Source organism: Gobius niger, assembly GCF_951799975.1.
Source record: "Gobius niger genome assembly, chromosome: 7".
NCBI lineage: Eukaryota > Metazoa > Chordata > Actinopteri > Gobiiformes > Gobiidae > Gobius > Gobius niger.
Window position 1 is genome coordinate 14,500,571 of NC_136858.1, and position 20,251 is coordinate 14,520,821.

At 39.3% G+C, this 20,251-nt stretch overlaps 1 protein-coding gene and 1 long non-coding RNA gene across 3 annotated transcripts; both read right to left on the bottom strand.

The window, feature by feature from the left end:
- Positions 1-6,764: 6,764 nt before the first annotated feature.
- On the bottom strand, positions 6,765-7,774 carry LOC306965519. Its single transcript, XR_013793027.1, has 3 exons — positions 7,664-7,774; positions 7,258-7,578; positions 6,765-7,041 (listed from the first exon to the last, which is right to left on the bottom strand). It is a non-coding gene; the product is annotated as an uncharacterized lncRNA (long non-coding RNA).
- Positions 7,775-10,616: 2,842 nt separating this feature from the next.
- Positions 10,617-18,716, bottom strand: LOC306965493 (uncharacterized protein). 2 transcript variants are annotated; one of them, XR_013793026.1, is made up of 6 exons: positions 18,642-18,716; positions 18,233-18,556; positions 17,723-18,019; positions 15,896-16,004; positions 15,470-15,826; positions 10,617-10,670 (listed from the first exon to the last, which is right to left on the bottom strand). XR_013793026.1 is itself a non-coding variant. In XM_079559972.1 (5 exons), exons 1-5 carry the CDS (start codon positions 18,685-18,687, stop codon positions 15,682-15,684), a joined length of 921 nt encoding a protein of 306 aa, XP_079416098.1. In that variant the 5' UTR covers positions 18,688-18,716; the 3' UTR covers positions 15,394-15,681. The 2 variants fall into 2 exon arrangements, 1 of the variants encoding a protein (XP_079416098.1); XM_079559972.1 differs by lacking the exon at positions 10,617-10,670 and having other exon boundaries at positions 15,394-15,826.
- Positions 18,717-20,251: the final 1,535 nt, after the last annotated feature.

A 20,251-nucleotide genomic window follows, 5' to 3' on the forward strand; every position in this document is an offset into this window, starting at 1 on the left:
CCCGGCTGGCCACGGCCGAGCCTGAGCACAAAGCTTTAAAGGGAAAGGCCCGTGTCGTGCGTGTGATTCTGTCATCACAATTTATCTCACCTTTTTTTTTTGAAACCACACAGGGCTAATGATTTTGTTTTGATTTTTTCCACGTGTTGGTGTGTCAGTCGGCCAGGCTGATGACAACTTGGATCCAGCAGAGGGAGCAAACAGCAAAAGTGCAATTTTCAATCAATCAATCAGAAAGAAAAAAACAGACGTCATAGTGGCAACCAATGAGAGCCTGAGGAACATATTATGGCATTATATCGCTGGCTTATGCCTGTCAATTGCTAGAAGTTCATCATTCACTTTTACAGTAGCATCACTATCCAGCATGTGCAACTTACCCTTGTCACTGTTTACTTTAAACAATATTAAATATATAGTAGGCCTCTTGTTATGGTGGTAACAGTAGGTCCATAATCCGGTCCATCTATAAACAAAAATGAAATGTTACTAAAACCAATCGATGCTTCATAAAATTATGACAAGGAAATGACCATTTAAAAAGGTCCTAAAATTGCACATAAGCATTCATGCTTCCATGTCTTTATTGACTTTTTAAATAAAATGCTTCTCTAATTGCATTATCAAATTAGTAAATATAGAACAGTCTACAACCCTGAGTCCCTGATATTATTTACAAATATATAAGCATTTGCATTTCAATAAAATAGTTTTTTGTGTGACAACCAACCCCACATCTTGTGTCAACTTGCCCCGCATATGGGGCACATTGTCACAGTCGATTTTGTTAGGCCTAATTGACGGTTAATAACTATTTATCACAATATGACTGAGAAAGAAAAAAAAGTGAGGTCTACTTCAAGTCAAGGGTTCAAGCTTTCATTTAATGCAGGTCTGACTTGTGGGATTTTCTGTTGATGAGCGGCACACTGTGACAAATAGCCCTGGTCTCCCCTTCAGTGCCGTTCCTTCTGCTTGTGCAAAGACGTGGTATTGTTACAGAAGACTTGGTGTGGCGCTAGCGTGCTGTACACAACGTCCTCTTCTTTAGCTGTAACCTAAGATGGGGTAGAGCACATATTAAGCAAGTCTATTTTGTAAAGTCACGCATGGATTAGATAAAGAAATAATTCATATGTCAAATTGTACCTTTTTAAGCCTATGAATCAGACACAGCTAAACAATATCACCATGTCTTTGCCAGCGCATGGATTCTGCAAACACTAACACAGTTTTAACCAGTGAAATCAATCAAAAGCCCTACATTATTCATATGTCGTGTATTTTATAGTATTTTAAGCAAAGTGCAGTATTATTAGTAGTATTTATCTATATCAACATTTGATGCTAAACTACAGTAGGGGTCCCCAACTCGTGGACCTGGGTCCAGATCTGGACCTCCAGAGGCTTGAGTCTGGACCCCAAAGCCTTTCCATCCTCTCTATATATTTAATATCTCGGGCTGAATTAACAATTATGTAAACAATATTAATAACATTGAAATAAAATGGCAAAATGATTGATTTTGCTGAGTAAATAGATAAACTGTGCTCATGTTTTACATTTTTAAGAGCAATTACTGCACATGTTTGGACCCTGGACATATGTTGAAAGTTATGAAAGTAAAGACCTCGAGCTTTATGTTGACTCAAGTTTGTGATGTAATACAATAGCTAGCATGTCTACTATTGAAAATATATTAGAGTGTGTCACTGTTGAGATTCACATTGAAACAAAAGAATATAACTGTTTGCTGTATATGTATATGTGTGACCAGGCGGGGGCGCAGGGGTGCAGTGTCTTACCAAGATGTTACTATACATGCCCCAACACCACTTTGGCTAAACTCAGTATTGTTAATGTTAAATTGTTGTCAAATAAAGTAACCCTGCGCTAAAAGGATACACAGTTTCGTATACACCAAATAACAGAGACAATAATGCAGTTTTGTTAATTTATTAATAAGCATTGGTTTCTTTGAATGTAAAATATAGTTTGCAGTAGGTTAAACAAACAATTCCCATTCATTAACATCCACCATAACCATTTCACATTCTTTTTTCAAAATACACAGGCTATAATGTGTTTTATACTTCAATCAGTGTGTTCGCGACAGCTGCATCTGCCCCTGGTGTGCACCTGCTGCAAAAGGTGACAAGGTGACTGGTCAAGAGCTGCAGAACGCAGGCGCCGTGATTGGTTGATCCTTTCGCAAAACAAGGAAACACATGTGGTTTTAACCCAAGTGTCCAAATGTCTTTACAACCCCATTACCAGTCGTGATGGGCAAAATGAAGCCTCATGAACCAATGAGGCTTTTTGGTCTGCTGTGTAAGGAACTGGTTCAAACTAAAGCCTCGCTCTATACTGCCATCTGCTGCTGATTTACATGTATTACAATTTATAAAGTATGTTTATTTTCCTTTTTTCCGGTGCTTAACTTGAAATATAATATGTGTACCTGTTTAGGGTTATACGAGCAAGTTTTAGGCTGGTATAAACCCATTTATATACATTATTTCCATAAACCAAGAATTCAGTCACATGATCTACTGGCTCATGAAACACTGGTTCATTTGGCATGAGTCGCGACCATGACACGAGACGACGTGTGTCCCGCAGTCATAGACAAGAGAACCAGGACCAGGCGAACGAAACAAAAGAGTTACTCCATGTATACATTATTTCATCTGGATTATATTTCTCCAGTCAGCAAAAACTTCTTTCTTGTCCACGAAAGCACGATATATAGCCTACAGTAACAAAGTAAGCAAACTTGCCCTTCTTTCCTTGCCTTATCTACAATTGGCCATATTGCATTCGCTTCTCCTTGTCAACGGTTGTCACATCCTGCTTGAACCACAGGTGGTGTGCCTTAAGGAATGGTTCACTCATTGCTCCAGGCACACAGTGGTCAACAGACTTCTTTGAGCTTTCGATCTCCATGGTGTTTTTGTTCACAAGTTTCTTAATGTCGTTCACGTGGCTGTTCATTTCTTCTTCGAGGTGCCGATTTTAGTCGGTGTTCCGGGACCAGAGTCACACTCACCGTAGTTTTTTGAGTTACAGGCATACGAGTGGGTGACGTCCAGGTGCCATTTTTCTCGCACAATTTCAGTATCCATGTCCTTGGATACGACGGACTCCTCAGTGGCGGGAATCAGGGCTACCGTTTGCTTCCTCTTTTGACTATTACTGACTTAAGTTTAAACTGCGTGGTGTGATAGAAACTTTTTTCCCTGTTCTATATACGTTAAAATGTCTGTTTAGCAACTTTGATGGAATTTACCCGGCATTTGTGAGATTTGTCCAGAGTTCTTTCCTCAGCTCAGAAAACGCCAACCAATGCTAGCTCCTGGTCGGCAGGTCCCTTCACGGAGGGGAGAGGTCAGGTGGGACGAACAAAGGGGAATGCTGCTCCATTTATACCCCGCTAGGCAACCACGCACCATTCATACAACCACATATAGAACACCTGGGTCATCAGTGGATACTTCTAATGAGTCACCACTGCTTAATCCAGGTGGACAGAAGAAGACCACAGACTTTATTAATACCTTTTATTCCCAGTGATAGTAAAGCCAACAAGAACAACAACATTAAATGATAATATATTTACTAATTAAGTTGGTAAAATTGATGGAGGTATTTTAATGACAGATATTAGTGACTGTTTTTGCATGTTTTCAAAATGTGTTTAAACCACCATCAGGTCCAACTATCTACTCAAGAAGGTGAGACATAGAACACCTGAAGCAATTGAAACAATGAAAATGGAATTAAATACAGTAAGTGTAAGTGGGATGAGATTTATAGCTATGAAAATCCAAATGATTTATGTTATTTTTTAAAAGAGATTCCTAGCGATCTATAACAAATGCTATCCATTCATCCAATAACCTATAAATGCGATATAAACCATGGTTCACTAAAGAAAAGAAAGAAGAAAAATGTACTATACAGGAAATCTCTACATTCCAGAACACAAGATGCTGAAAGCAAATACAAAACATATAAGACTAAATTAATGCAATTTGTAAGAAAGACTACACAAAATTGTTGATACGACATTCAGGGAACATGGAAAGTGCTTAATGATTTAATACACAAACACAGCAATAATGATAGTAATATTATTTTAATAAAGATAGTTACACAATATGTCATGCAAGGAAATAGTTAAAGAGTTTAATGATTATTTCATGAATATAGGCGATAATTTAGTGAAATTTTTGTTATTTTGAAATTGTACCCATTCCAAACAATGGAATGGAAATTGGGGTTACATATAAAAGTTCAAATTCATTCTTTCTAAACCCAACCAATAAAGATGAAATATTGACAATTGTGAAAGACTGCAAAAATAATAACAACAACAATAATAATAATTTGATAATGATGGGTTTGATATGTTTATAATTAAAACATATTATTGTAAATAACCCCCCTTTAACGAAAAACAAAATTGATGGTATTAGTAATAAAGAGATAAACAATGAGATTATTATCACAATGAATGAAAATGAAATAGAAAGAGCAAATCATATATAATTTCTTGGAGTGATTATTGATTGTAAAATGACATGGAAACCGCATATTGAAATGTGCAAAAGAAACTCAAAAACTATATATTTTGAACAAAAATTACATTTACTTTATGGCTGTCTTGTTACACCATACCTCATGTATGGTATTGAAATCTGGGGAAATACATTTAAAACTATCAAATGTTTCTATTACAAAAGATGGATATCAGATTAACTAATTACACAATTCAGTGAGTAATTGTTTTCACTGTTTTTTTTTTCAATCAAAAATCTTGAAGTTCTATGACTTGGTTGATTTGTACATGGCTATGTTCATTTACCGAAACATAATAAAATCCCTAAATTATGCAAATATTGTTTACCCAGCCAGAAAGTCATTGTAATCTCAGTTGTTGTTTAATCAACCACATGTCCAAACTACATTAAGAGAACACTGTTTATCAAGCAAATCATGAGTTAAATTATGGAATAGCTGCTGTGATGAGTGAAAACAAGCGACGTCTCTGTTTCAGTTAAAAAATATATATAAAAAATATTTGTCAGAATAAAAATATATGGGAAAATCTTTGACAGAATGAAAATTGCAGTGGTCCATTAATGTGTTAATTTTGCGAACGAATGTCTGATGCCATTATTAAATTCAATTAAATTCAACTTTATTATGGACTCGAGGTAACCTGGCTAACACCATGCTGCTGTGTGCGCTCGAATTATTTCGAACTGCACAACAGCCTGGGGACCATGGTCGAAATTTTCCGGTGGATTTGGGAACCAATCACAGAACGAGAAGGGATGGCAAGATGATGACGCTATTCGATATACGGAAGCTTGTAGTTCATTTACGGATTAAAAAAAAAAAAAGTTTATTTACGGATCCTACATGACAGCAGCAGACGCGATGGTATTTTGCGATCAAGCTTTAGACCTTGTTCTAAATAATTTAGCTCAAAAGTTTACAGCGGGTGCGTCATACGTCATCTCATACGATGATATGATTGGCTGTGGCTACGAGCAGACGCATGATAGACTTTTTTTTTTTTTTTTCGTATCGCCCAATAAACGACTATTGACGATCGTAAACCACACCTCTCCTACGAGAAAATGAATTGGTGGTCCCCAGACTAAATATCACTTGTGATTTTAGTCTGGTGTTAGCCAGGCTTGACTCGAGGTCCAAAATATGTTGCATTTATGGTTTAAAAGTTAAGGGCAGGCACAATAAGCTCTAGTTTCTGCCTGCATCTGGTCATGGATTGCATTTATTGTTTGACTTTATATTTCAAATGATTTGTAAATTGACCAAACTGAAATAAATGAAAGTATCAGTAAGCCCAGTGCAATGACAGCCGGTATAATGTGATCAGACACACTGCAAAGACAAAACAAAGAGTAAGTAAACAATGAAATGTAAACGTTTATAATATGAACTTTACTTGACTAACCTCTTCTTCCCAGGCGCATTTGTTGAAATAGCAGGAGTTGGTTCCGTTGTTGCTAGTTAAAAAATGCATTGTCACTATACACCCAAGATCTACATTATACTTATAATTCAAAGTTGTAGTAAAAGTTTTCAAAAATATAATGCCATCATACTGGGCTGTTTAGAATAAAATATGTTTCATCTTACATTCATGAAAACCCAGAGAAAACTTCTTGAATGTAAGGCAGAACATCCTCAATATCTAGCAACTCAGTGTAGAACTTTTACCAAATGGAACATGTTACATGTTAAAAAGGCATTGATAACAAATGCTCATGGGGCTTGACATTAACACAAGCCACACACAGACTATTTTGGCTAGTTGCACCTATTTTATTTACAGCTACATTGGCCAATTGTGTTTTATTAATCAATGGGAACATTATGTTTGCCTCAAATCAATCAATATCAATAATATCTATCAATATACAAAACACATTTTATTGATGTCTCTCGTCTGTTGTACAAAAAAATTGCAAAAACTTCATGATCATCTTTATATTTTAATGTATAAAGAATATCTCAGCAACAAACAGCCTGGAATGCTCCGCAATGTGGCTTAAAATTACGAACAGAATTCATTCAAGAAAACCAATAGGCATTTGAAGCAGACGAGTAGTGGGCTGGGAGTATAAAAGTTAATGTCAAGCCATGCATCACTCTTATAGCCATTAAATAAGGCTATAGAAAGAACACACAATGTTACTTGATGTTACTTACTGGTGGTTGTTCTGACAGTTACATCCACAAACACAGGCATCTGCAGGTCTCCAGATTCACACCAATACCAGCCGATGTTCCGCTGCCACAGTCCAGTCATGGTCACAGCAAACACCCCAGACACACTTGTGTCAGTGGTGACGACTGCGCCATCTATTCGTCCAGATGTGCGAACACAGTCTCCGCCAACTCGGCACCACTGTTTTGACCCAGAACCTCTGTACTTGCAGTAGATGTTTACTTGGTCAAAGTGTGCTGTGATCCACTGAGAGTCCACATGCAGCTTTGATTCACCTAAGAAAAGATGTGGATTTTTACTTTTTCCATATTTCTTCCAAAACTTTTTTGTAATTTCTATTTTGAAAGAATGATGATGATGCAGGATAACCAGTGTAGAATTTTTAAAGAATAGAAAACATTTATACACCTATGATTGCAGGTAATTGTAAAACATATTAAATAAAAAGTCTAAAGGAAGTCTTAAATGTAAAATGTATAAAAGGTTCCTACCTTTGTTGGTGACTGACACTTGAAATTGTTCTCCATCATCCGTCCCTTTTTGTTCTATATTGCACCAGTAGTAATCAGAATCATCAAACTGTAGATTCTTAAGAGTAAATTTAACAATTCTCTGATTTTTGTCATCATTGATTGAATACTTTGCAGAATTTCTTTCATTTGTTTTTATTTCATATGAGCAAGACTTCCATCTTGACCCTCGACACAGATATTTCACATTGTTTTTGTACTTGTCCTCATATTTACATGGGATATGAACAGTGTCTCCAACTTCCACTGCCACATGCCCAACTGTACTTATGCTTTGGATGCCTGGAACAAAAGAATATATCCAACTCACTCAATGAAATGCAGAAAATATGCTCATACTTTTATCATTCAGAGGCCAGTTACTTACCAGTGAGTCCAGCGCAGATGAACATGAATGTGACCTGAAGAGCCATAACACCAGAAGTGACCTTGCTAAAGTGAGTGCAGATGTTTAACACTGGTTACAGCACTTCCTCTTTCTATCCCTATATGTCACAGTTCTCAAGAGTTGATTCCGTAATCAGACACTTTACTGTAATAGAGACCAGTGCTTTATACACAATGTGGCTCTTTGTGGTGTTCTCATTCGAAAGAACACGTACGTTCTACATTTTATTACGGTCTGTTTGTTATCCAGTACCAGCCTTTCGTTACTTCAGGACACAAAGCAACTTGATGCCACCTGCGCAGACGTGACGGAGCGCTGGAACTGGATGGTCTGAAGACCAGGGGCGGAAGTGAGAGGTCCTAAACCATGCACTATTTATTGGGCGACGCAATGGCACGAAGCCAATAACAAAAACAAAACATTTACATGTTACCACCCCCCCCCCCCCCCCGTTCCAAAATGCATCATCTTCACGGCGACGCTAAAACACATTCATACCACGCTCGCAAACAACCAGGTACTGCAACCTTTCCTCAACCTCCACCCCGCTCAGAGGCTGGAAGAGGTGCCTTTACGGTCACCACCAAGAGGCCACCAACAGCTCCCAGCTCTGATGCCAGATGCAGTGCTCTCACACTTCTACCCCATGACTAGGACAACTGCTGTCTTGTCTTATCCCTTCGCTATGCAGAAAGTGCAAATGAATGACTACGAAGTTGTTTTGTGTACTGAAGTAACGAAAAGCTGGTACTGGAAAACAAACTGAAATTATGGACAATTAGTACTGAACTTACATAAAGGTAAACTAATTGTGCGTCCTGAGATGGAAATCAACAAACAAATAAAGAAATCTTTTGTAACATGAACATTGGCTGCCTGTCATTTCACATCATAACGAACCTGTGTGCCTTGTACTTTGTCAGTCTGTATTTAGTTAAATCTCCAGGTGAAATTCCTGGGGTGGCGTTGAGGCATTTAAAGCTAAAGTAAAATCAAAGTTAACCCTCGCCTTGCCACATAAGCAAAGTCATACTCTCAAGGGCAGTCGTATTAAATGGCCACTGATTGCTATGCTTTATGACCATGATGTTTGGGGCCACCATTGCTCGTCATTGCTGCAGTACCTCCATATAGGGGTGGCAAAACAAGCTAGTTTTCCATTAGAAAGCATTGCACTTTATGCATGTTCTAAGCAACTGTAAAGCCTGGTGCCTTTATTTTATTTAAACTTTCTACAGCTAGATATTCCTCCTGTGATAACAGTGGGTTAATTACAATTAAAGGGACCAGGCTGGTTTTTGTAAGGAACATTTTAGAAATACTAATGAGGTCCGGACTTTGATTGGCTACGTACTCTGTGAGGGCCGAGGGTTTACAGTGATGATCCCGCCCTTATGCCCTTTTTAGGAACATGCTCCGTCAGAGCTGGGGAGGAGGAGTCTGTAAATCCGCCATGAATTCCCTTTCGAACTTGGTTATTATGGCAAACGGGGAGGAGTGAGCTTGATGTTGTCTATTATTATTTTTTTAGTTTATGGCTATATTACATACACATTGTTAATCATTGTATTACAGATGCATTATGCAACTTTTTGCAACTGATATTTGTGCGTGACCTTGTAGTCAGTCAATCAAGCCAACCAATCAATACACGGTAGCGCAGTGGTTAGTGCTCATGCCACACAGTTAGAGGGTCCTGGATGAATCCTCCAGCCAGGTGATTCTGACCATCAGCCTGGCTTCACATCTGGAGATGGGTCCCCGGGCGCAGGACTGCCTCTGCCCACTGCTCCTTACTGGTCGTTCCAGCAGCGTCGAAGGATGGGTCAAATGCAGAGGACAAATTTCATTGTACAGTTGTTGTATGATGGCAAATAAAACACCTTAACATCAATCAATCAATCAATCAATCAATCAATCAATCAATCAATCAATCAATCAATCAATCAATCAATCAATCAATCACTCACTCAGTTGGAAAAAAAACATCATAGTGGCAACCAATGAGAGCCTGAGGAACATATCTTGGCATCATATCACCGGGTTATGCCTGTCAGTTTATCATTCACTTTTACAGTAGCCTCACTATCCAGCATGTGCAACTTACCCTTTTCACTGCTTACTTTAAACAATATTAAATATATAGTCGGCCTTGATAATCTATCAAGAAAAAATATTTTTTACCAAAAGCAACTGTTGCTTCATAAAATTATAACAGGGAAATAACTTAAACAGGTCCTAAATGTTTCCATGTCTTTATTGACTTTTTTATCTTCAGTTTTGTAATAAGTTACAATAACTTACATCATAATAAAATACTTCTCTAATTGCATCATCAAACTAGTAAATATAGAATAGTCTATAACTCTGAGTCATCTGTATATAAAAATATATAAGCAATAAAATGACCATCAATATGCTCCATTACAAATAGCTAAACCTTAAATATGTGGCCTACCAAGAGAATGTAAATAAAAAGAACATGCAAAGGTTTGGTTAAATATGACAAAGCCTGTTTAGCTTCCCAAATATGGTGGTCATAACAACAAAAGTACAACATTGCATTAGCTAAGAATGTTAAAACTGGACTAAAGTTACAGTGCTGTTTCCTTCTGCTTGTGCAAACGCATAAGAACCTGTACTGTTACAAAAGAGTTAATGTGTTGCTAGCGTGCTGTACACAACGTCCTCTTCTTTAGCTGTAACCTAAGATGGGGTAGAGCACATATTAAGCAAGTCTATTTTGTAAAGTCAGGCATGGATTAGATTGAGAAACACTTCATGAAATGTGAAATTGAATTTTGAATTTTTTGAGGCTTGAGTATTTATGAATCTGACCCTGCTATACGATATCTCTATTTCTATGTCAGCGCATGGATTATGCAGTTTTAACCAGTGAAATCAATCAAAAGCTCTACATCATCATTCGTACCTGGTGCAACGTTGGGCCTGTTGTGACATTACTATACACAGGATCATCTGCACTCTGCAAGAGAATAAACCAACACCAAACATAATATTTTGACTATTCAATGAAAAAAAAAAGTATACACACTATTATTACTATTACTCTCAATTACAAGAGGCAAATAAATGAGTTGGAATGGCCTTTGTCTTGGCCTATGCTTCATTAAAACTTTATTATTTCATTATAATAAACGGTGACATTATGTCTTATAGACAAGTTTGAAGTTGGGCGGACTTTCTTTTTTTTTGTCCATACAGTCAAAAGAAATACCTTGCCAGCAAGCTGAATTCTGGCGGTATTTGTATTTACAAATACACGAGAATCCATCTTGAACTGTTCATCGTTCGGGCAAAACCAAAATTGCTTTTTGCAACGCATAATACAAACACACGTAACTTTTTTCAAAACTAAACACTGAATGGAATTGCGGCGTTCACGATCCAATCAGCAGCAAATGCTGTTCCAAACGTGCGACCTCTCCCCAAACTATTCCAGCCGGTGTGAGTCCAGATTGATGTCAGTGAAAATGTTATTGGCACTGTAATTAATTGACTGTGGAATCCTTCCAGAATCCTTCAGCTATTGGATCCCGTTTATTATTCCGACACATTTTTCACAATTCACTTTCATGCTTTTTGGAATTTCCGCAACTTATGCATCAAAACGTTCTGCTTGTTAACGAGAATCCTGCTATTACTTTTAGGACTTCTGCGATTTATGTTTTTTTCCGCAATTGGCCGAAATACAGCATATTTTCCCCATTGATTTATAATGGGGCCGTCACAAACTCATGCTTTTCAGCAATTTATTCCATCCATCCATCCATCCATCCATTTTCTTCCGCTTAATCCGGGGCCGGGTCGCGGGGGCAGCAGTCTCAGCAGAGATGCCCAAACTTCCCGATCCACACACACTTCCTCCAGCTGTTCTGGGGGGACCCCGAGGCGACACCAGGCCAGCTCGGAGACATAGTCCCACCACCGTGTCCTGGGTCTTCCACGAGGCCTTGTCCCTCTAGGACATGCCTGGAACACCTCCCGCGGGAGGCGACCAGGAGGCATCCGAAACAGATGCCCGAGCCACCTCAGCTGGCTCCTTTCGACGTGAAGGAGCAGCGACTCTACTCCGAGCTCCTCCCGGGTAACTGAGCTCCTCACCCGATCTCGGAGGGTGCGCCCAGCCACCCTACGAAGGAAACTCATTTCGGCCGCTTGTATTCGCGATCTTGTCCTTTCGGTCATTACCCAAATCTCATGACCATAGGTGAGGGTGGGAACGTAGATCGATCGGTAAATCGAGAGCTTTGCCCTCCGACTCAGCTCCCTCTTCACCACGACAGACCGATACAGCGACCGCATCACTGCTGACGCCGCACCGATCCGTCTGTCGATCTCACGCTCCATCCGTCCCTCACTCGTGAACAAGACCCCGAGATACTTGAACTCCTCCACTTGAGGCAAGGACTCCCCACTGACCTGTAGAGGGGAAACCACCTTTTTCCGGTGGAGAACCATGGCCTCGGATTTGGAGGTGCTGATCCTCATCCCGGCCGCTACACACTCGGCTGCAAACCGCCCCAGTGCGTGCTGAAGGTCCCGGTTCGTTGAAGCCAACAGAACAACATCATCTGCAAACAGCAGAGATGAGACTCTGAGGCTCCCAAACCGGACACCCTCCGGCCCCTGGCTGCGCCGAGAAATTCTGTCCATAAAAGTAATGAACAGAACCGGTGACAAAGGGCAGCCCTGGCGGAGACCAACACGCACCGGGAACAGGTCTGACTTACTGCCGGCAATGCGAACCAAGCTCCTGCTGCGGTCATACAGGGAACGGACAGCCCTTAGCAGAGGGCCCCGGACCCCATACTCCCGGAGCACCCCCCACAGGGCACCACGAGGGACGCGGTCGAACGCTTTCTCCAAGTCCACAAAACACATGTGGACTGGTTGGGCGAACTCCCACGAACCCTCGAGCACCCGACGGAGGGTATAGAGCTGCAATTTATTCCGCATTTTCTGCAATTTGTGTATGTACAGCTTCTGCAACTTCTCAGTTTCCAGAAAAAAATCTGCCTTCTGCAGTTTTCCAATTTTCCCCATTCGTGTGTATGGGGAATTCGGCCCATACATTTTAATAGGATTTCACGGACTCCAGGTCTTTCAGCCATGTGTGCAGCTTCTTCAATTTCAACAGTTCAGCGATTTCAGCAGTTTGAACAGTTTATGCATTTTAAACAGTTTATGCATCATAAATGTTTATGCAGTGCTTAATCTGATACCCCATTTGGAGGAACACATTCCCCCAATTTTCAGTTTTTCAGGGTAAAGGATCCGGGAAATATTTAGGAGGATCTGGCAAAGATTTGATCTGGTATAATGGTGTGTTTAATGAGAGTGTTCCAGCAAATGTTTTGGCCTGTTCCCCTAATCCATCACATCAGACATCCTGAAACTACAAATATACAAATTAAGCACTGGGTTTATGCCATTTAGTATTTATGAAATTTCAACAGCTTATGCAATTTAAACATTTTATGCTATTTCTGCATTTGCAACTGCAATTCTGCAGTTAATTGAAAAAGTTTCCAGTATCAATCTGGCTCTCTCCAGGTTAACAAAAGATGGGAGGCACGCCAATCAATTCAACATATGAAAATCAAGCACAAAGTTTTTTTACCGCCTTTGCGATGCCCAATCCCGTCAGACCTTGGAAGCTAAGCAGGGAAGGGCCTGGTCGGTACTTGGATGGGAGACCGTTTAGTAACACCAGGAAGGTTGGTGGTGGTTGGAGGGGCCGATGGCGCAGACTGGTTGCCTCGCTTCCGTCAGTCTACCCCAGGGCAGCTGTTGCTACAATAGTAGCTTACCACCACCGGGTATGGAGTGAATGAATAATGCAATGTAAAGCGTCTTTGAGTGTCCAGAAAAGCGCAATATAAAACCGATGCATTATTTTTATTAAAGTTGATCACATCCCATAGACTTAACAGTGGGTCCTTTCCAAGAAAGAGATCAGTGTGGTGTGCAATCATTTTCTCAAAATAATTTTTGGGGGAAGAACCAGCACAACTGCTGTCTCTGCTTGAACTAATAATTTTATTTACGAGTGTGAAAATGTAGTCTCGCCAACCAGACTGCGCTTCTTTACAGAAGAGGGTCTGGCAACACTCCATTGCGCGCTTTCAAAGAAAGTGAGCCTACCTTTGTAGTTTTTCAGCACAAGCAACCACTTCACGTAATGCTCCGGTATGCTTGTATTAAGTTTTTCTGACATAAACGACAGAAGTCATTTACTGAACTCCGTGTGGCAGGAGCGCCATTGTTAATGTCCGAATGACTACAACTTTCTTGTCGCTGTTTCTGTCGTCACATCCGCTATGTTCTCATTGGCTGCTATGCGCTTCGATTGTCCCACATTAGTCCTGCCTCAAGCAGTAGCTTTTCTACGACAGGGTCGCCAGACTAGTCTCCTGTTTATTAATTAATAAACATCGGAGATTAGTCTGGATGCCAGGATAGTGAAAATGTGAACTTAACAACTACCTTAAAGTCAATAGAGACTCTGGATATTAAAGGAATAAGCCACCGTTTTTACATACTGAGATATGTTCTTACCTTAGCTTTGACGAGTTCTATAGGACCTGTCTGGTCTTCCCCCGCGCCTTCTATCACGTAAACACAGCGCAGACGGCATTAGCATTTAGCCTCTCCTGCTCTCCACTATAGCTCCAAAACAGGTCAAGATAGAAGCTACCAAGCTCTTCCACGTTTTCCCTATTTAAATATGGTTTACGTGAAGCGTTACACTACAAAGTATAATTACACAAAATTAAACAATGTGGATTTTCTAAGCGGATAAAAGGGGGAACTATATTGTAAGGCGTAATAATACCAGGAGTAGTTCGAAATCCGCGCAGTAATCTTCACTTTACTGTGCGGATGCCAAACTACTCCTGGTATTACTACGTTTTGCATTATAGTTCCCCCTTTTATCCTCTAAGAAAATCCACATTGTTTAATTTTGTGTAATTATACTTTGTAGTGTAACACTTCACGTAAACATATTTAAATAGGGAAAACGTGGAAGCGCTTGGTAGCTTCTATCTTGACCTGTTTGAGCAATAGTGGAGAGAGGGAGAGGCTAAATGCTAACGCCGTCTGCGCTGTGTTTACGTGATAGAAGGCGCGGGGGAAGATCAGACAGGTCCTATAGAACTCGTCAAAGCTAAGGTAAGAACATATCTCAGTATGTCAGAAATTTGATAAAATATGTATTTATTTCCTTTTCCGCCCACTTTTGCCTCTTTTTGCTTTGTCTCGGCACTTCCGTTGTACAGACACTTCCGTTGTACAGACACTTCCAGTCGAGGCAAAGCCTGTTCATTTAAACGGAGAACGAGGGAAAATATTCTCCGCTCAAATCTGATGTTTAGTAGATTGATTTGTGTAAAATGGCCAATGATCATTTGCACCAACATGTCAACACTGCACTGCTTTCTCAGCGTGGCCAAAATACGGCTTTGTTTTCATGTAGTAACTGATCTTATTTGGACTTCTCCAGTCCCATGTTAACAGATAGGAGAAAAGGGGCGGGCACTATTTATGGTGGCGCTCACGCGAACTTCCGGAATAAGGTGAATAGTATTTTATCAAAGTGTAGTCCTATAGTGTTTTTTCTCTACAGTATATCAACATGCACTTTATTGTTCATGTAATTTTGCCTACTCCATTTGCGGTTACAAATGTGTGCAGCCATGGCTAGTTGTCACCTCTGGGGAAAACAATTCAGCATAATAAAGTACACGTTTTTCATCTTACCTTCTTCTTGTTTGAGGACGGTTGACTGTGAATAATGATGTCACTGTATAAAACTTCTTGATCTTTCTCAGTTTGTGGGCCCTACAAATTGAAAGTAACACTTACACTTAATGGTATATAACCTACACGTACGTTTACAAGTGTCTGCAGTTGTTACCTCTGTGTTCTTTACTAGAAGAAAAAAAAAAGTATTTTGTTTCGTTAACTCGTCATCATGTGGCAAATATAATGAACACAATCAAGATGTGCTCTGACTTACTGTTTCTTTTGAGCATGAACCAGATGACCGCTGACAACACTGCAATAAGTATCAGTAAGCCCAGTGCAATGACAGCCGCTAAAATGTGATCAGACACACTGCAAAGACAAAACAAGAGTAAGTAAACAATGAAATGTAAACTTTTGTAGTTATAAGATGAACTTTACTTGACTAACCTCTTCCTCCCAGGCTCATTTGTTGAAATAGCAGGAGTCGGTTCCGTTGTTGCTGTTGTAGTAGCTGCGACTGTTGCTGTTGTCGTGGTTGCAATTGTTGCTAGTTAATAAAAGCATTGTCACTATACATTCAATTTATTACACAGATAATTTAACGTTGTTGTAAAAGTTTTCAAAAACATAATGCCATCATCTCTACTGGGCTGTTTTTATGTTTTGCCATTCATCCATGAAAACCAGGAGAAACCTTCTTCAATGTAAGACAGTCTCAATATCAAACAACTGAGTGTAGATAACAGTTATTTGGAAAGTTTTACCACAACGGACCACTCTAGGACAACTAAGAGCTTACACTGGGTATTTCAGCAAGGGGCTTAACACAATCCAGACATGTAGGGTTCTATATTGGCCAATTATTATTATTATTATTATTCATCAATGGGGACATTTACAGTGGGAGGAAAATGGATGTTTTGGAATTTCTGCCTAAAATGGACATAAAATGTGCTCTGATCTCTGAGAATCAATAAACAGTGTCTGCTTCAACACCACCCGAACAATTACATCTTATTTTTAATGGCCAAAACATTGACAGGTTACGGAGGAAAAAGTAAGTGAACCCAGGAATCTCACTGAACTGCAACAGTTTTGTGAAGAGGGATGGTCCATCCTGATCGTTGTGAGCGTCTAATCTGCAACTACAGAAAACAGTTATTCCTACAAAAAAAAGGTCAGCCAGCTATTTAATACAAGGGTTTAATACCATCTTGATAAACTTGTGGATTAATTTTTCCATTGATTATTGTAAGTTGCCCAGGCCCTGAGGCAACAAAGCACCCCCACACCATGGGGCTCCCTGTACCATACTTTTTGATGTTTATGTGCTGTTCCATTTTTCCTCCACACATGACGTTGTGTGTTCCTCCCAAACTATTCAGCTTTGAGTTCATCAGTCCACAGGAACACACAACATCATGTGAGGAGGAAAAATGGAACAGCACATCAACGTCAAAACCCTATCCCCACTGTGAAGTACGGATCAGGGAGAATCATGATGTGGGGCTGTTTTGTTGACATCATCAATGGAAGAATGAATTCCCAAGTTTATCACAATATTTTGGAGAAAAGACATTCACAACAGCGTGGAATAAGTAGGTGGATTAAATAGCCGGCTGACTTTTGCAGCAATAACTGCTTTTCTAGTTGCAGATTAGACACTCACAACGATCAGGATGAATTCACTGCAGTTCAGCAAGATTCCTGGGTTCACTTACATTTCCTCCTTGTCCTGTGAATTTTTACATGTTATGACCAATAAAAATATGACAATGTAATTGTTGGGTGAAATTAGTTTAAGAAGACGCTGTTTATTCATTGTTATGATTTTGAGGAAGATCAGATCACACTTTATGACCAATTTAGGCAGAAATGTGAGAAATTCCAAAGGTTTCACATACATTTTCCTCCCACTGTATGTTTGCCTCAAATCAATCAATATCAATAAAATATCCAACAGTATACGAAATGTATGTCTGATATGTCTCTCATAATAAAGCTGTTTTATTGTACTAAAAATGTGCAAAACTTCATGATCATATTTTTATTTTAATGTGTAAAGAATATCTCAACAACAAACATGGAATGTTCTACAATGTGGCTTTAAATTACGAACAGAATTACAAAAAAAAAGCAAGAGGCATTCGAAGCAGACGAGTAGTGGGCTGGGAGTATAAAAGTTAATGTCAAGCCATGCATCACTCTTATAGTCATTAAATATGGCTATAGAAAGAACACACAATGTTACTTGATGTTACTTACTGGTGGTTGTTCTGACAGTTACATCCACAAACACAGGCATCTGCAGGTCTCCAGATTCACACCAATACCAGCCGATGTTCTGCTGCCACAGTCCAGTCATGGTCACAGCAAACACCCCAGACACACTTGTGTCAGTGGTGACGACTGCTCCATCTATTCGTCCAGATGTGCGAACACAGTCTCCGCCAACTCGGCACCACTGTTTTGACCCAGAACCTCTGTACTTGCAGTAGACCACTACTTGGTCACCAAAGTATCCTGTGATCCACTGAGAGTCCACATGCAGCTTTGATTCACCTAAGAAAAGATGTGGATTTTTACTTTTTCCATATTTCTTCCATAACTTTTTTTAAATTTCTATTTTGAAAGTATGATGATGATGCAGGATAACCAGTGTAGAATTTTAACCAGTGTAGAACATTTATAGACCTATGATTGCAGGTAATTGTGAAACATATAAAAAAAAGTCTAAAGGAAGTCTTAAATGTAAAATGTATAAAAGGTTCCTACCTTTGTTAGTGACTGACACTTGAAATTGTTCACCATCATCCGTCCCTTTTTGTTCTATATTGCACCAGTAGTAATCAGAATCATCAAACCATAGATTCTTAAGAGTAAATTTAACAATTCTCTGATTTTTGTCATCACTGATTGAATACTTAGAATTAGAATTTCTTTCATTTGTTTTTATTTCATATGAGCAAGACCCCCATTTTGACCCTCGACACAGATATTTCACATTGTTTTTGTACTTGTCCTCATATTTACATGGGATATGAACAGTGTCTCCAACTTCCACTGCCACATGCCCAACTGTACTTATGCTTTGGATGCCTGGAACAAAAGAATATATCCAACTCACTCAATGAAATGCAGAAAATATGCCCATACTTTTATCATTCAGAGGCCAGTTACTTACCAGTGAGTCCAGCGCAGATGAACATGAATGTGACCTGAAGAGCCATAACACCAGAAGTGACCTTGCTAAAGTGAGTGCAGACGTTTCATACTGGTTACAGCACTTCCTCTTTTTATCCCTATATGTCACAGTTGACAAGAGTTGATTCTGTAATCAGACTCTTTAGTGTAATACAGCCCAGTGCATTACATAAAATGGGGCTCTTTGTGGTGTTCTCATTCTGATGACTAACACGCGTACATTCTGAGAGAAATCTGCACAGAGGTTAAGAATGAAAAGTAATAAAGTCTGAGACAGTTTCAGTATCAGACTTCAGCATAAAAAGGAATAAGGAATAAATCGAGGGACATGAATGAACAGAATGGATTTATTTTTCATCCACAATTTTAATCAGTGATCTTTACAGACAACTGGTCATGGCTTGCGTGTACATGTCATATACACTGTTGTTTCCCACAACATTATCAGGAACCAAAGTGTTACAATTTAGAAACAGTGCTGTAGATCACACTTCCTTCTGCAGGTCCAGTCTAAAAAAAAAAAAGTGAAAAAGCATATTTTCATTTTCACAGACTTGGAGCATCCTCTTAACTTGTACATTAAACATTTGCAGTTTCCCGCAACTGACCGTTTGTCGAGATATTCCCTGTGTTTTAATAGTGGAGCGTATCACACTCACCTCAAGTGGTTCATCCTATAGGAATAAGCAATAATTTGTACCAAAAGCAGTGCAATAAAGTACAAGTTTTTCATCTTAGATACCCTTTTCCTGTTTGAGGACGGTTGACTGCGAATGATGATGTCACTGTACACAACATCTTGATCTTTCTCACTTTGTGGGCCCTACAAATTGAAATTAACACTTATACTTAATGTTATTTAGCCAAGACATGTGTTTACAAGTGCATGCAGTTGTTACCTCTGTGTTCTTAACTAGAAAAAGAAAAAAAAAACATTCTGTTTTGTTCATTCATAATCATATAATGAACACAATAAAGATGTGCTGTGACTTACCGTTTCTTTTGAGCATGAACCAGATAACCACTGACACTACGACTATAAATATCAGCGAGCCCACTGCAATGGCAGCTGCTATAATGTAATCAGACACACTACAAGAAAAGACAAAAATAAGAAATGCAAACTTTTATTGTTATAATATGTACTGACACTGACTGACCTCTTCTTCCCAGGAGTTGGTTCTGTTGTTGCGGAACTGGTAGTTGCGATTGTAGCTAATTAACATAAGCAAGGTCAATATACTCTCAAGAGCTATATTATACACACATTATTAATCATTGTATTAAAGGTGCACTATGCAACTTCTTATGCGACCTTGTAGTGACCCTGTAAATGGTCAGCATAGCGCCTTTACTTTTGATAGTAGTACTTTTGGAAGATGTTCTCACCTAGTCCAAGAAACATCTACAATTCTAAACGACCCAGACCAGATGACAATTATGTGGGAACCTTTAAATGTAACACTCGACTGATAGCTCATGTTGATAGGGCATGAATACACAAGACTCTTGGCTTGACATTAGCAAAGAATTTTCACTTCGGCCTGTTGTTTTTCCATCATAATTCTTCCATTATACTGAGTGTCTACA